Source organism: Solanum tuberosum, unplaced genomic scaffold, assembly GCF_000226075.1.
Source record: "Solanum tuberosum cultivar DM 1-3 516 R44 unplaced genomic scaffold, SolTub_3.0 scf00208, whole genome shotgun sequence".
Lineage (NCBI taxonomy): Eukaryota > Viridiplantae > Streptophyta > Magnoliopsida > Solanales > Solanaceae > Solanum > Solanum tuberosum.
In genome coordinates this window covers 902,785-920,711 of record NW_006239132.1, presented here as the reverse complement: position 1 = coordinate 920,711, position 17,927 = coordinate 902,785, and the positions used below count along the sequence as shown (strand labels likewise).

General features: G+C 34.9%; 3 protein-coding genes across 3 annotated transcripts in view; all 3 read left to right on the top strand.

Annotated features, from left to right (window-relative positions):
- The first annotated feature begins 812 nt into the window (after positions 1–812).
- LOC102602529 (receptor-like protein kinase ANXUR1) lies at positions 813–4,343 on the top strand. The gene is made up of 3 exons (XM_006355794.1): positions 813–2,272; positions 2,618–3,851; positions 4,193–4,343. Exons 1-3 carry the CDS (start codon positions 862–864, stop codon positions 4,341–4,343), a joined length of 2,796 nt encoding a protein of 931 aa, XP_006355856.1. The 5' UTR covers positions 813–861.
- A 1,685-nt stretch (positions 4,344–6,028) lies between these two features.
- Positions 6,029–8,544, top strand: LOC102594257 (receptor-like protein kinase ANXUR1). The gene has a single exon (XM_006355771.2). The coding sequence runs from the start codon at positions 6,062–6,064 to the stop codon at positions 8,540–8,542; it is 2,481 nt and encodes an 826-aa protein (XP_006355833.1). The 5' UTR covers positions 6,029–6,061; the 3' UTR covers positions 8,543–8,544.
- Positions 8,545–12,996: 4,452 nt separating this feature from the next.
- The window catches only part of LOC102593922 (nodal modulator 3), a 29,244-nt gene continuing 24,313 nt past the window's right edge, over positions 12,997–17,927 (top strand). Inside the window, exons 1-3 of the mRNA XM_006355770.2 lie at positions 12,997–13,288; positions 13,871–13,936; positions 15,039–15,125. Coding sequence (XP_006355832.1) covers positions 13,184–13,288; positions 13,871–13,936; positions 15,039–15,125 — 258 coding nt within the window. The 5' untranslated portion in view covers positions 12,997–13,183. The remainder of the gene's footprint in view (positions 13,289–13,870; positions 13,937–15,038; positions 15,126–17,927) is intronic.

Below are 17,927 nucleotides of genomic sequence, written 5' to 3'. Positions count from 1 at the left end.
TCAGGTTGATTTAATCTCATTGCGGCATATTTAATTGTTGCTATTTACTATAGTACAATTTGTTGTCTCCCATCTGTTACTAATAATATTTGCATTATAACAACATATGCCCAAGGGAAAGAGCTCGTTTTCGACGAACCCTACAAATTTTATATTTAAATGATGAATGCAATATTTATATATTCTAATATTTGCATTACAACAACATATTTATTGTAATTGCACAAATAAAATTTGAAGAGAGTGGTGTGTCCACAATCTTACTCATACCTTGCGAAGAAAATGGTTTTGCAAAATCGAAACTTTTTTTTGGTTAATAAATAATGACATGGATGAGCCTTTTCTCAACCGTAAATGGCATAGACGAGCCAAACTTTTAACGGATGACATAAATGAGCCTTTTCCCAAAATTCGATGGCATATTTGAGCCTTTTCCCTCTAAAAAATTAATGTGAATAAATTTGTTGTATTAAATAATAATAATTGATTATAGAGGATATTGCGAATAGTACTCAAGGCCAATATTTTCTCTTGAGGTTCTCATTAGCTTAGGAAGCAAATGAGTTCACTAGGCTTAAGGTCACAATATTCACTCCTATCCATTAATTCATAACTTCTTTAATAATGGCAAAACTAAGGTAAACAAAAAGAAAAAGTTGACAATTTTCAACTTTTCTTCATTGTAGGTTGTTTCCCAGCATCCTATAGTTGATTAGCTAAACACTTGTTTCATGGATGCCAAGAAATGACCTGGTCTTTGTACCAAAAGCAAAGAAACCTCCAACCTCTCCTCTTTGTATTGCGTAGGCGTACAGGATTGTTTATTGTCCTGTACGCCTTTTTTTCTTTCGTTTGTTAACCATGTTAACAAAATTATCCCACATTTTGTTACTAGTGATCTTATGTTACATCTCTTCTATTCCTCGCTCGCTTCATGCTGCATTAAACAATGATCAAAACTCATTGTTCTTAGCATGTGGTTCTCAAAATGGTGGAGTTGATGAAGATATGATAAAATGGGAATCAGACACGAAGTATCTCGTGTCTGGTGATAAATCAGTCATGACACAACCTGAATCCCCTGACCCTTTGGCTCCATCTGTTGTACCATATACAAATGCAAGAGTTTTTCAATCAGAATCTTCATATAATCTTCCTGTTACAAACCAAACAGCACATGTTATGCTTAGGCTTCGTTTCAACCCAACGCCTTATCCTAATTTCAATATTTCAAAATCATTTATGACTGTTTCTGCTGGTAAAGTAACATTGTTAAATAATTTCAGCGCGTATATAACTGCAGAAGCCTTGTCACAGAGTAGCATTACCAAAGAGTACTTATTGTCTCCTGTGGGTTCTCCAACTTTGGAGATCAAGATTAAGCCTTTTGGTGATTCATCATTTGCATTCATCAATGGAATTGAAATGATCACCGCGCCAGATATATTTTATGGTCCGGATCCTCTGATGGTTGGATTCAGTACAAGTATTCAAAATTCTATTACTCAGCAAAGTATATCTGTAAAGGAAAACAATATGGAGTTAGCATATAGGCTCAATGTTGGTGGACAATACATTTCTCCGAAAAATGATTCAGGTGGGTTAATGAGAAGTTGGTATGAAGATACTCCCTACTTATATGGTGCTTCAATAGGCATTACTATGAGGAGCAACAGGACAATTCAATACGATAACATGCCACCATACGTTGCACCACTTGCTATCTACAAGAGCTGTAGATCGATGGGTTATGATTCAAACCTCAACAAGAACTATAACCTCACTTGGGTTTTCAATGTTGATCCCAATTTTATATATCTTGTGAGGCTTCACTGGTGTGATTTCAGCATCGATGCCACGAAATACAACTCCATGGTCTTTAATGTATATATTAATGGACAAATTGCAGAAACAGAAGTTGATTTAGTTGCAATGAAAAGTGGAAAAAAGGAAGTTGCAATCGTAAAAGATTATGTGACTCGTGTTGATGATAAAGAAGGAGGTCAGCTTTGGGTAGCAGTGCATCCATTAGTGCATGCATTAGGAGTTGGAAGTGAGATAGCTAATGCTATTGTAAATGGAATAGAGATATTTAAGATTGGCGGTGGAGATACGAGCTTGGCTGGAAGGAATCCTACAATGTCAGATTTAATGCAAAAATATCAGGAAGAACATAGTAAAGAAGCTCCGGGGGCATTCTCTAATCAGGACAAATCACATAGTAAAACTGTTATAATCAGTGGTGCTGCTGGTGGAGTTGCTGCTGCATTTGGTCTAGCTGCTGTTTTGGTCTTTGTTGCTTTGAAGAGGAAAAAAAGATCCCCGGGAGCTGAACCAGGCATAACTAGTTGGCTGCCGATTCATGGGAACTCTCATTCTTCTGGTAGCAGCAAGTCAGCTTCTCGAAGAAGTGCTGGTAGCACAGCCATTTCATCAGATGCTGCTTCTAACTGCCGATATTTTTCACTAGCTGAGATCAAACAGGCCACTAAAAACTTCGACGAATCATATGTCATTGGAGTTGGTGGATTTGGAAAAGTGTACAAAGGAGTTATCGATGGTGACACTGTTATAATCAGTGGTGCTGCTGGTGGAGTTGCTGCTGCTTTTGGTCTAGCTGCTGTTTTAGTCTTTGTTGCTTTGAAGAGGAAAAGAAGATCCCTAGGAGGTGAATCAGGCACGACTAGTTGGCTACCGATTTATGGCAACTCTCATTCTTCCTCTAGCAAATCAGCTTCCGGAAGAAGTGGTAGTGGTAGCACAACCATTTCATCAGATGCTGCTAGTAACTGTCGATACTTTTCACTTGCTGAGATCAAACAAGCTACTAAAAACTTTGACGAATCATATGTCATTGGAGTTGGTGGATTTGGAAAAGTGTACAAAGGAGTTATCGATGGTGACACGAAAGTTGCAATCAAAAGATCAAACCCATCTTCACAACAAGGGGTTAACGAATTTCAAACTGAAATCGAGTTGCTTTCAATGCTAAGGCATCGACATTTAGTGTCCCTAATCGGATTTTGTGAAGAGAATAATGAAATGGTGCTTGTCTATGACCACATGGCATATGGAACATTAAGGGAACATCTTTATAAAGGTAACAAAACTATACTATCTTGGAAGCAAAGGTTGGACATTTGTATTGGAGCAGCCAGAGGACTTCATTACCTTCATACAGGATATAAATACACCATTATTCATAGGGATGTGAAAAGTACAAACATTTTGTTAAATGACAAGTGGGTTGCTAAGGTTTCAGATTTTGGACTTTCGAAAACAGGTCCAAACATGAACCAAGGACATGTTTCAACAGTCGTAAAGGGTAGCTTTGGTTATTTGGATCCCGAATACTTCAGAAGACAACAATTGACTGAAAAATCAGATGTATACTCATTTGGGGTTGTCCTGTTTGAAGTATTGTGTGCAAGGCCAGCGCTTAATCCAACCCGTTCAAAAGAACAAGTTAGTCTTGCAGATTGGGCATTAGCTTGTCAAAGGAAAGGGAATTTAGAAGATATAATTGATCCACATTTGAAAGGAAAAATCAATCCTGCATGCTTGAAAATATTTGCAGAAACAGCAGAGAAATGCTTAGCTGATAACGGTGTAGATCGTCCATCCATGGGCGATGTATTATGGAATCTTGAACATGCCTTGCAATTAGAAGATAATCCAGATGGGGTCTTATCAACTTCCGAGGCAACGAAAGATGTGGATCATGACAATGCTGATCAACACAGTTTGATAGCAATGCATAGAAGCACTTTGAGCCTTGAAAGTGATAATGGTGCTGATAATAATAATAACAAAAATGATGTCTTTTCACAGACTGTGAGTCCAACAGGAAGGTAATAGCTTAACATAGGTTGTTCTTTCTTATCATTTTGTTATGATGAGAGTAAGAATTTGTACAAATATTATACATACTCCTTATAGACTATATAAGGAATATTATAGCAGGTTATTGAATAATGCTGCTATAGTGTATCTTTCGAGATATCACAACAAATTTTGTATTGTTTGATGTATTTTAGACAAAGCCATTTTTGTAACTCTCTTCATTCCAATTTATGTGACACTATTTTCTTACTGGGATTGAATCCCCATGTGTATATATAACAATTAATGGATTGTATTTATTTCATGGTCATTTCCCCTATTTTATTTAAATGTTTTTTTCTCTATAAAGAATGCCTACACTATGTGGTGTTGAACCAGAAGACAATGAGCAGATCTTCCTGAAATGTGTTTCTGGAATTGCAGCAGGAAGCCTCTTTCCTCTGCAGCAGGAATTTTTGGCTTTCTACCCAGTGTTTGATAGATCGACACCCCCTTCCTGACGAATCCAAATTCACGCTGCATAAGGCCATTTAAGAAGGAAACACTAACTAACATGATTCTTTTTCATACTCAGATCTCAAAATTCATCCCACCACAATGCGTGTTGGTGGCAAAAAGGTTTTACTAAAGGAATACAATATACAACTAACATTTATGCTGAAATACTAGCTCTAAAAACAGGTTTACAATTGGCATCAAGAATACATGATATCCTCCTTAGAATGTGAATGGAAAAAAAGTTTAAAAAAAATTGTTCATTGCAACATTTTATCCATGATGTATTATTTAAAATTGGAAAAGATTAAAATGATGGATGTTAGCTTTAGATTAAAATGACATTCAAAAGTTGGATAAGAATAATTACATACAATTTACACACTCTCATCTTCCCAGTAAGCTCTTCACTCTAGTTTCCTAAATTGTTACTTGGAAATTACTCCCATTCAACGGTACCCAAGGGTGTGGCCTAGCTAGTCGTCAATGAAGTGAGTTGAGCACCACGAGGTCTCAAGTTCAATTTCCAACCTAGACAAACACTAGGCGATTTCTTCTCATTTGTTCTAGCCTTGGTGGACAGAGTTACCTGATACCTATTGTTGGTCGGAGGTGACAAGGGGAGTCATAAAACAAAAATTACCCCCATTCAACTCCACAACATTTGGAGGCACCAGACTTCAAAGAGTATTTTCCTGAATCTCTCCATTCATTCTTCACCAAGAACAAATACTGTCTGTTTTAGAATGATTACTGAATTGCTAATCAAAAAATTGCATTGCAAAAGACATAAAATCTTTATAAATACAACATGTAGCAATACTAGATTTTTTGTCAGAGACATAATATTTGATGCAAATATCACAAAAATGTAAAGTGGGAAGGCTAAAAATTAAGAGGAAGAAAACATACTTTGGTTGTTTGGTACTGAAACTATAGGACCAATTTAGTTCAAAGGTAATAGAGTAGGGATAGGTGTTAATTATAGTTGTTTCATGTTAGTTATTTTTTCAACTTATTTTTATAAAATAGATTAACTATCCTAACTATTTGGTATGGTGATAAACTTATAAAAAATCTATAGTTTTATTTTAGCAAAAAAAAAACTAATGATGAGTTCGGTAAATTCATTTCCATCAATTTTCAAAGAAACATTTCTCAAAAGAAAAAAAGATCTCATTAACTTAGGACAAAATGAATAACATTTACAATTTTCACTCCTAACCATTCATTCATAACTTCCAATTATCAGAATGATTGGTGTTTGTTCAATAAAAGCAAAAAAAGTTAAACAAAAGAAGAAAATTAAGAATGTAAAAACATTTCAACAGTTTTTCAATTTTGTTGGTTTATTCCCATGCATCCTAATTGATTAAGCTAAAACCCTTTCAACAATGGATGCCTAGAAGGCAAGAAATGATCTCGTCTTCGCCATAAATCAAACACAAAAGATCAATCTCTCATTTTTATTGTTTCATAGGCGTACAGAAAACATTGCTTTCCTGTACGCCTTTTTTTCTTTTTTGTTAACACCATGTTAACAAAAAATCGTATTTTGCTACTATTCATATGCCTTTCTTCATTTTCGCGATCATTACATGCTGCAATAGGTGATCATACCTCATTTTTCATAGCATGTGGTTCTGAAAATGGTGGAACAGATGAAGATGCTAGAAAATGGGAATCGGACGCGAAGTATCTCATATCAGGTGATAAATCAGTCATGACACAACCTCAATCCCCTGACCCTTCTGTTCCATCTGTTGTACCATATGTAAATGCAAGATTTTTTCAATCAGAATCTTCATATAATCTTCCTGTTACAAATAGATCAGCTCATATTTTGCTTAGGCTTCATTTCTACCCGACTTCTTATCCTAATTTCAACGTTTCCAATTCATACATCTCTCTTTCTGCTGGTAAAGTTACGTTGTTGAATAATTTCAGCGCGTATATAACTGCACAAGCATGGTCACAAAATTACATTATTAAAGAATACATTTTGTATCCTGTGGATTCTCCAACTTTGGAGATCAAAATTAGTCCTGTTGGTAACTCATCACTTGCATTCATCAATGGAATTGAAATGATCACCTCACCTGATTTGTTTTACGGCCCTGATCCTGTGATGGCTGGGTTTAGTACTGATGAAGAACCGAATTCTTCTGGGGACGGAGATGTTGTTTCTCAGCAAACTATATCTATAAGGGAAAATAATATGGAGCTGATGTTTAGGGTCAATGTTGGTGGACAATTTATTCCTCCGAAAAATGATTCAGGCGGGTTAATGAGGAGTTGGTATGAAGATACTCCCTATGTATATGGAGGTTCAGGTGTTGGTATTGCTATGAGCACCAATGTGACAATTCGTTATGCTGACTTACCATCATATGTTGCACCTCTTGCTGTGTACGATAGTTGTAGATCGATGGGTTTTGAGTCGAATATCAACATGAATTATAACCTTACTTGGGTTTTCAGTGTTGATGCAAACTTTTCCTACCTTGTGAGGTTTCACTGGTGTGATTTCATTGTCGATTCCACTAAGGTCAATTCGTTAGTCTTTAATGTATATATAAACGGACAAATCGCAGAAAGTGGAGTCGATTTAGTTGCAATGCAACATGGGGAAAAGGCAATTCCTTTAGTGAAAGACTATGTGACTCATGTTGAAGATAAAGAAGGAGATGATCTGCTTTGGATAGCAGTGCATCCATCAGGAGATAATGCTGATTTAGCTAATGCTATTGTAAATGGACTAGAGATATTTAAGATCAACGGTGGACACACGAGCTTGGCAGGTCAGAATCCTGCAATGTCAGATTTAATGATGAAGTATCAGGAAGAACATAGTAAAGAAGAAGCTCCGCGGGGATTCACTGATCAGGACAAATCACATAGTCATACTGTTATAATCAGTGGTGCTGCTGGTGGAGTTGCTGCTGCTTTTGGTCTAGCTGCTGTTTTAGTCTTTGTTGCTTTGAAGAGGAAAAGAAGATCCCTAGGAGGTGAATCAGGCACGACTAGTTGGCTACCGATTTATGGCAACTCTCATTCTTCCTCTAGCAAATCAGCTTCCGGAAGAAGTGGTAGTGGTAGCACAACCATTTCATCAGATGCTGCTAGTAACTGTCGATACTTTTCACTTGCTGAGATCAAACAAGCTACTAAAAACTTTGACGAATCATATGTCATTGGAGTTGGTGGATTTGGAAAGGTATACAAAGGAGTTATCGATGGTGACACAAAAGTTGCAATCAAAAGATCAAATCCATCTTCAGAACAAGGTGTCAATGAATTCCAGACTGAAATCGAGATGCTCTCAAAGCTAAGGCATCGACATTTAGTGTCCTTGATCGGATTTTGTGAAGAGAATAATGAAATGGTCCTTGTTTATGACCACATGGCACATGGAACATTAAGGGAACATCTTTATAAAGGTAACAAAACTATACTATCTTGGAAGCAAAGGTTGGAGATTTGTATTGGATCAGCCAGAGGACTTCATTACCTTCACACAGGAGCTAAATACACTATTATACATAGAGATGTGAAAAGTACAAACATTTTGTTAAACGACAAATGGGTTGCTAAGGTTTCAGATTTTGGACTTTCAAAAACAGGTCCAAACATGAACCAAGGACATGTCTCAACAGTCGTAAAGGGTAGCTTCGGGTACTTAGATCCTGAATACTTCAGAAGACAACAATTGACTGAAAAATCAGATGTGTACTCATACGGTGTTGTCCTGTTTGAAGTACTGTGTGCAAGGCCAGCACTTAACTCAAATCTTCCGAAAGAACAAGTTAGTCTTGCAGATTGGGCATTAGCTTGTCAAAGGAAAGGGAATTTAGAAGATATTATTGATCCACATTTGAAAGGCAAGATCAATCCTGAATGCTTGAAAAAATTTGCAGAAACAGCTGAGAAATGCTTAGCTGATAATGGTATAAATCGTCCATCCATGGGTGATGTGCTATGGAATCTTGAATATGCCCTTCAGCTACAAGAAAATCCAGATGGAGTTTTATCAACTTCCGAGGCAATGAAACAGGTTGATCATGACAATGCTGATCAACACAGTTTGATAGCTATGCATAGAAGCACTTTGAGCCTTGAAAGTGAAAATGAAAATGAAAATGAAAATGCTGATGGTAATACAGATGATGTCTTTTCACAAATTGTGAATCCAACAGGAAGGTAATAGCAAATATACACATATATATAAGTAGTTGTTTCTTATGAATGGTTATGATAAGTATACAAAACTGTACATTTCACTATATATATTATGTATTAACTATATATATATAAGGAGTATAGCTGGCGCGCGGTTGATTCCTTTGTGTCACATTTATGTATTTGTAAATTTGTATATTTAAGCATATAATATAACAAAAAAGAACAAAAATATATTGTACACTTGGTAGTGTGTTTGGACTTTGGACAAACTATGTGGTCTTTAGATACAGCTTGTATGCTATTTTCTATTTCTAATTGAACTAATTGCTTAATATGAACGAGGGAAAAAGTTCATCAAGCATAGTGCTAATAAGAGATTTGAAACAATTAGCTTATATATATACGGTATCTGAAAGTACTGGTTGTGGAACCTCGATCTTCACGGACTTATTAGCTAAATTATAATTGACACATACAATACGTCTAGTCGCGTCTTGTGGATTTTCATAACTCAACTATGCATAATTAAGAAAGAATAACAATAACAAAAATTACTTAAGTTAGTCACTTTTTTTTTCTCTTCTCAATATACCACTTGCAAACAAAATATGAACAAGGAGGATTTGGATAAAATAATTGTATAATGTGCTCTAGTGAAGTAAAGTGTTGTCTATTATAATGTGACTCCATACAAAGAGCTCAAATTTGAGATATGTGGTTAAGGATGAAAGAGTACTTACAATTTCACTACAATCTTTGATGATAGTGACTAGTGAGTCTTCATTCATTGTTATTTTTCCATCTAGTCCATATTAGGTGAATTATTAAAAATATTTCACAATTTAAAATAAGTGAATTATTCAAAATTCAAAAGAGAAATGTTAGGACTTTTCCCCCCCTTCATATTTACCCTTTATTTAATGAGATTTTTAACTTATTTATATTTTTTAAGTGAATAGTTTGAAAATAATAGATAGGATAACAATAAAAAAGTAATCTTTAATTTGTGTACTTAAATATTTTTCTTAAAGGGTGTGTCAGATCTGAACAATTTACTTAGAGGAAGTATTAGAGTAACCGTTAAATTCTACCCGAAATCCAGTTGTTTGTATCACACTTATGTATCACTTAATATGGACTAGAGTTTAATTACCGGTGAAACCCAATGATGACCCCCTAAAGTTGGCACCAAGTCTCACTTAGGCACCTCAACTGGGTGATATTCATTTTAGACATCTCATGTAGGGTTGCGTTGTGTCGTTTTGACATTTTTTGCTGACATGTCAAAGTGAGTGTGATAGACTCAACAATAGCACGTGAAACGCTTAAGTTAGCGGTTTTTTATTTTATTTTCTCTTCTTTTTCTCCATTTTTCAAGTCACCACCTCCCACCATTTTTTCAAGCTTATACTCCTTCAATGGAGGTCGAATTTTTTATTCAAATCTCTTTTCAAGTCATTTTTTTCTTCTTCATTATATTACTTTTCTAAATCTACCATCACCTCCCTCCATTTTTTTTGCCGGAAAAATGGATACCAACACCCATATTTCATATTTATTTCTTCCTCTCCCTGTTTTCTTCCTGCAAAACAACACTAAAAAGAAAGAAAAAAATAATATGAAAAATAGTAAAAGAAAGGATTTTTTTTTTAAAAAAAACACAAAAGAGATTTTGAGTATAATGAAAAAAGACGATTTTTGATGAAAAAGGAGGGTAACGTACCATCATTGCTCTCAACTTTTTCGCCAAAAAAATGGATACCAACACTTATATTTTATATTTTTTCTTTCTTTCCTCCCTCCTCCTCCTCTCTTTTTTCTCTCAAAACAATACCAAATAGAAAGAAAAAAAAAAGATCTGAAACAACTTTAAAAAGCAGATTAAGAAAAAAATTAAGAAAATTATTGGGTGTAGTGGAGAAGACACCTATCATCGGGCGAGGGGTGGTTAAATTGATTTTTTTAATAATATTTTTATTTTATTTACTAAATAGATTTTAAAATGATTTTAAACTTAAAATAACACATGTAATCATTTAATTGGTTGTTTGTCATGTCATCAACGAGTATATTACACTCATCTTTAATTTTTTGTTTAATGTCAAAAAAGTATCAAAATAATATAGCAAGACCCTACACGAAGTGTCTAAAATGAACATCACTCAATTGAGGTGTCTAAGTGAAACTTGATCCCAATTTTAGAGAGCCACCGATGAATTTGGCCCTAATTACCATTTATGCTATTGGCATCACACTTAGCACCCTTCCCATTTGTAAAAGAAATTTTCTTTCTTGTCTACTTTGAAGGTACTCAAAACAAACAAAGTTGAATTGCTTATTCCACAAAAAAAAAAAATCATCCCTTGTGGCATATTTTGTCCAGCAAGTCTGTCATTCATAGACATACTTATTACTCCTTTGAACCATTATATTTCATCTTAATTTTAAAAAAATAAATCTTTATTTTGGATATATTTTTGAATCAAGGGTTATGGAAACAATCTTTTTGCCTCACACAAGGTAGAAGTAAGATTTGTTTGTACTCTAATCTCCTTAGACTTCACTTATAAAATTGCATTGATGTATTATTGTGTTTATTATTTTATTTCTTATACGTTTTGAGTCTTTTGTGAAAAACGAATAATTTCAATAACAAATAGAAGTTCTCAACTAGATGACTTTTGAATCATAAGGATTGTTTGGTTGGTGGGATAAAGATAGTAATCTCAGGATATCCTAAGAGACTATTTTTTCATTAGTTTGATGATAAATAGGCATAAGTCATTAACAACCTTTTTAAGTTGTCCGAATATTTCACTTAGACACTTCATCAAACCCCGAAAGACTGCAGTTGGTATTGGAAGAAGATTAACTCTTTAAAGGAGTTGATGAAGGGATGGTACACACAAGGGAGATACCTATTAACTCGTAATGGTCAATATTATATTACAGGGAGCTATAATGCTATGTTGGGGGTAGCAGAGCAGACTAAATATAGCAGAACTCATTTTGGACTGCACTTTCATAGCTAAAGCATCATTTTATTGTGTGGATGGTTGTACAAGGGAGACTACTTATAAAAGAAAGATTAAGACATCTAACTATTCCAGTGAAAGATGTTACATGTTGTCTTTGTGTAAGTCAATCTTTGGAGACTCAGCTACACATCTTCGCAAATGCACTTGCTAAAGAGAATGAAAGATGACATTCAGTAGTGAGTAAGACTAACCATACCTAAGGATGGGGTTCAGAAAGTGTTGGAAGGCATAAAGACAAAACTTTAGAAACAGTTTCAGAAGGAAGTGATTGCAACTATTTGGGGAACAATAATCTATCATACGTGAAAAGCAAGGAACGGGAAGATCTTTAGAGGATAAAAACAAGGAACTGGAAGATCTTTAGAGGATAAAGAAAGAAATTATAGAAAGATAAAATTTACTTAAAGGTTCTAGGAAAGCTAGTAACAGTCATATGTTGATTACCAAGTTACTTAGTGTGTAATTGCTTTTTCTTGTTTTAGTTGGAAACCTGTGCTTCTTAGTACTCTTCCTAAAAGTTGGTGGAGATGATAGGTGATCTTATGGTGTAATTATTTTTGTTGGTTAATGATAATTTACAGTTTTTACCAAATATAACAAATGATAAATTGAATGATGACATGTGTCACTTGAGTCCACAAAATTATTTTAAAATATATTATAAAATAAAAGAAGAAAATTATTTTAAATAAAAGAATAGAAATAAAATATGTAACCCTCACCCATCCACGCACCAACCCACAGTCCAAACCCTTCTCCTTCTATCCTATCGGAGCACAACCAACCACCCTCTTCTCATCTTTTTGTTCCATAAATCAACAAAATGGCAAATCTGATTAAAAAAAAGGAAAAGAAAGAAAATTTTAGTTGGTCTTAGATCTGAAGAAATAATAATGATCAAATGACGACGTTAATGACAAAGGTGGTGGTGGTCGCTCTAAAGAGGAGGAAGAAATGTATGTGATGACAACGATAATGTCAATTTTGAAAAATAAAACGATTGTAATAGTAAAGAAGGTGAAGTGGCTGGAGAAAAAAAACAGCAAAAGAAGGGTGTATGGCGACAACGGTGACTTAACGATGAGGTGAATGAAGTTATAGAAACAAAGCAATGAAAGAAGAAAGATATTTTTTAAGGCTAATTAAATGCTTTTCATGCGCCTATCCTTACGTGTATCATCGATGAAGTGCCATGTGGGAAAACAATATTCAAGTAGTTCAAATTCAACGTGTTAGAAGCGTTCCATAAATACAAATCCTAGTTAAAATATATAAACGATATATGCGAACAACCTTAAAAAAAAACAAATGACTTAAGCCTAATAAATAAGTACTACTTATTTAATCCCAAAATTATCTTTGTGTATACCATCTAATAATCTAAAATTTTAGATGGACACCTTTATTTGACACTCAAATTTAGGCTTAGATCAAACTCTCTCTATAACAAATACTTGTAGTATAAAATATTGGTCCTTTCTGTCCCTACCTGTAAGGTCTTATTTACAATAGCCAAAACCCTTGCGCATCACAGCAGAGAGAACCAACCCCTGAAGCTCAACTGAGCAGCGCAAGATCTGTTTGTGCTAATCACTAAGGGACTTCTATACTCTCTCTTGCCGGCAATGGCATCCAGCTACTTCTATGTATGCACAATCATATCGATTATTCTCTATGTTTCCGCCACTGCCGCTGCTGATTCAATTCAAGGATGTGGGGGATTTGTCGAGGTGATTTCAACTAATTTCCCTTCTTTTTTGCTTGATTCTTGCTTGACTTTTGATTTTTGGAATGAAAAAATTCAGTCTTTGAAGCCTGTTGAGCTAGTTTTTGTAAAGGGGTTATTGGGTTGATTGTTTCCTAAATTGGGTATCGGAAATTAGTTGATTTCGAATCAGAGAATGCAAAATCGTTTTTAGTTTTAAAGATTCTGAGTGCTTTTCTTGTATTTCCTTAATGTCGATTGATTTTAGTAGATGAAGAGATTGACACTTACATTGTGTACTGGGTATGGATATTAGTCGATTTTGAATCTGAAAATTCAAAATCGTTTTTAGGTTTAAAAGATTCTGAGTAGTTTTCTAGTATTTTGTTAATGTCCATTGATTTTAGTTGGTGAAGAGTTTGATACTTACACTGTATACTGGGTATGGGATATTAGTTGATTTCAAATCAGAGAATGCAAAATCGTTTTTAGGTTTTAAAGATTCTGAGCTGTTTTCTGGTATTTCACTAATGTCCATTGATTTTAGTAGCTGAAGAGTTTGACACCGATCTGGGTTATTTCTATTTTTTTTTTTTTTTTGCTGTAGGCGAGTTCGGAACTGATCAAGTCAAGGAAGTCAAGTGATCCGAAATTGGATTATTCAAATATCATTGTATGTGGCAACTACTGATTAATTGATAAGCATTTATTGTTCTCCTTTATTTTACTCTTTCACCTTATGGGTACCTGGTAGTATCAGTCAACTAAACATCAATCCTGGACTAGATGAGGTCTGCTAGATGAATCATGTATATTCACTTTGTTGGTACTTGGTACTGACATAAAAAAAAGGGAACTTTATCCTCCTTGTTGGATGAATAGCCTCTAAAGCTCGGTTTTGCTTTTCATATTCTGTATCTGAGAAGGAGTGATTTCTCCTTTTTCAAGTTGCTATTCTGATTGAATTTCATTATAGATCATTCAAACAAAGAACTATTCAAGTCTGCTTATACTTATGTTCCTCCTTACGGTGGGGTTCTTTTAGGGAAAGCAAATCCTGTTATGCTATCACTGAAACTAAGCCTAGGAGCTTGAGCATTTATCATGTATTTTCAATTTAACATCAGAAAATATATAAATCAAAAAAGGCAAATTTTGTATAATATGTCATAATGATGAGTTATTTATTATGTATACATGATTCATCTTACATTGGATGATGACAGTTAAGAAATTAAAGTCAGAGACTACATTCCAAGAAGTTCATCAGTGCTACAAATTCATAATTCATAGAGGGTATGATCATACTATTATTCATATATTGAAAAATTAGTGCTGAGGGAAAAGGAGGTCAATTTTTATCGTCATAAACATAAGTTTATTCCTCTGTTTGATAAGCATAAACCATAAATTCTTGACAGTTAACTCACATTCCTTTCCTTTGATGATTAAGTGTTGTTTTCATCTTTACCATTGTTTGGTTCTATTATATGCTACATTTTGCTTATGTGTGAAAAAAAAATTCCATGGGATATTAGCACTGTGCACCAGGTCCTATGCATTGCAGCCCTAGGGTAAAAAGTGTTGGGGTTTTCCAATTTATCTTCTCAAGTTTATGGTGTTTAACAGTTATTTATACACTGTTGATGGGTGCTGTAGTATGCCACTATACCTTATATTGTCAGTCGGCCTTTGCCAATTTACACATTACAGTGTAATTAAATCCATAAGGATAACACACTAGATCTTCCAATCATATGTTTTTTCTAATGCAGGTTGAGCTTCGCACATTGGATGGCTTGGTGAAGGAAAGAACACATTGTGCCCCTAATGGTTATTACTTCATTCCAGTGTATGATAAGGTACTTCTTCCCGATGGTACTGAGTTGCACATTTTATTGGACTGGCTTATGTTTTTTTCCTTCTTTCTTGGTATGCCAACGAACTTATGTTGTCATTAGTGTTGTGAGGTTGGTTAGAAGATTGGTTTATGCCTCAACCAGATTTCCAAGGGCCTATGTACCACCTAAGGCAACTGAAATCTCTTGAGGAATAAGTTATTTAGCCCAAGATATTTAGAGGTAGTTCGGTTGGTGAACAAGTTGTATGAAGATTCTTATGTTGGGATTATAATAAGAGGGTCAAATAATGACAAATTATTTGGTGGATATACTTTTATTGGTAGATGTTTGGTTCACTGAACTAAAAGTCGGATGTATGGGGTATAACAAAACACATGTTTTTGGTGAAATGTAACACATATTGTATGGGTATAACTGTAACATAACACGTGTTTGGGTGTTACAAGATAATTGAGATGAAGATGATCTTTAATTTTCAATTTTAATCTTGAAAGGACTTTGGCAGAAGAGCTTTGAAGAAGGGCATATTTGTCATTTTGGTGTTTATCCTATGTTAAGTGTGATGTAAAAGTATCAATGAAAACCAACCTTGATAAAAAAAAGTGTGATATAAAAGTAATACCACAATAATTAAGTGGAGATTTGCTATTTCTGGAATCAAAAGTTCAACCAAATGCGGGATAAAATAATTCTATATTTTATCTTGAGATTGTTATTCCTTATCCCTCAAACCAAACAACCCCTTAAAGTATTATTTTTTCACGATTGACAACACAAGTATTGTATAGAATCTTATCTAATTTAAAGATGTAGTAGACCTGACTTTAAAAGGGGGAGATAGACAGGTGTGCCTTGCATGCAAATATAGAGTATTTTTACATGGTTTGGTCTATAAGCTGAGCCAACTGAAAACCTGCCTTGCTTATCTGAATACCAAAATAGATTATCCTCATTTGTGCTTAGATCTTTGCACTGCAACAACTCAACTATTCTATTCTAAGTTGCTCGGACTCAGGTGTGGGTGTCCAATACTCGTGCGGATCTGGAGGATCCTTCATGATCTAGTTTTTAAGTTTCGGGGATATGGATCCATGTATGGATACGGGTGCGGGGATTCACCTAAAAATAATTAAAATATGTAAAAATAGAGTTCTAAAACGTAAATTATGAGATATTATGAGGAGAACTCGAGGAGAATCTTGGAATGAGATTAAAGGAAAATGAGTGACATAAAAATTTCTATATAAAAGGTATTCCATTTTCTTTAATTTCACCTTAGCTTTTGTATGTATTACAGAATTCATTAAAACTGTCTGAACTTTCCCCATCGATTTTGGTCAAAGTACCCAAAATTGGTTGACCGGATTGGGCAAGGACCCCACATCCACATCCATGTTGTGTCGACACGGGTGCGTCACTAAAAGTGAAGAGTCTGAGCAACTTAGATTCTATTGACCTCCCAATCATTTATATGTCTTCTAAACCTGAGATCCCACCCTCAATCTCAATTTTTTTTTAGAACAATCTCAAAAAACCTGAGATCCCACCCCTAATTATCTCTCATTTCTCTGATAGCCACTTCATAACTAAGCTTTGATTCGGGATTTTCAGATTCCTAATCCCCAAATCTCCTTCCATTTTACTGAGAATTACATTGTAGAGGGCTATATACAAGGTGAGTATAGAAGACAAAATACTGAATTAGACAACCACAAATTACTAACTGACCATGGAAACACATTTGGAAGGTCAAGATACCTTACAAAGTTGCCTGCTTCACATGACTGTTAGCACAAAAGGCTGTTTTGACACATGAAAACTTGATAAAAAGAGGAATCACTCTTTTTTCAAGATGCTATCTACGTGGGAAAGAAGCTAAGATAGAGAACCACTTATTTCTACTCCAAATTGATTGTATATACAAGGGGTATACCAACAGGTAAAAAATCTACAAGATATGATTCTCTACAAACTCTGCCCAATCATCTATACAACAAGGAACTTTCGTTTTACACCAAAAGAAAATAAGGGAGCATACCTTTAGGCGCCAAATCCACGTCTTTGGAAATTTGGAATGGGGTGATTGAGAAGTGTGAGATGAAACTAGCAAGGTGGAAGTCTCAGTACCTCTCACTTGGAGGAAGACTGACTTTGATCAACTCTGTGCTTGATGCACTTCCAACATATATGATGTCTTTGTTTCCTATTCCTCCAGGTGTCATTAATAGGTTGGATTAGCATCAGGAGAAAGTTTTTGTGGCAAGGAAACAAGGAAAGGAAGGGGTACCACTTAGTCAAATGGAAAAAAAGTGATCAATGATAAGAGAGTTGCTGGTTTAGGGATCAAGAACCTTAAGAATCAAAGCAATGCTTTGAGAATGAAGTGGCTTTGGAGGTATTCCAACGATGATCAGAATTTATGGGGCTCAGTCATAAAAGCAAAATATGAAGAAAGTGACAATTGGATGACAAAGGAAGTTACCACTCCCTATGGTGTTAGTTTATGGAAATCCATCCGATCACTATGGGATGAATTCAAACAAAACACCAAGATTAAAGTGGTAGATGGTGCTAAAACTAGATTCTGGAAGGAGGATTGGCATGAAGCAGGAAATCTGGAGACACTTTTCCCGGACATACATACTCTGGTTCTTCAGCAACAAAATACAATAGCTGAACTATGGACACCTCATGGGTGGAATATTATATTTAGAAGGCACCTCAATGATTGGGAAATTCCAAGAGTTACAGAATTCTTCAGCGTCATTGAACAATTTAGTGGCTTGGAGACAGGGAAAGACA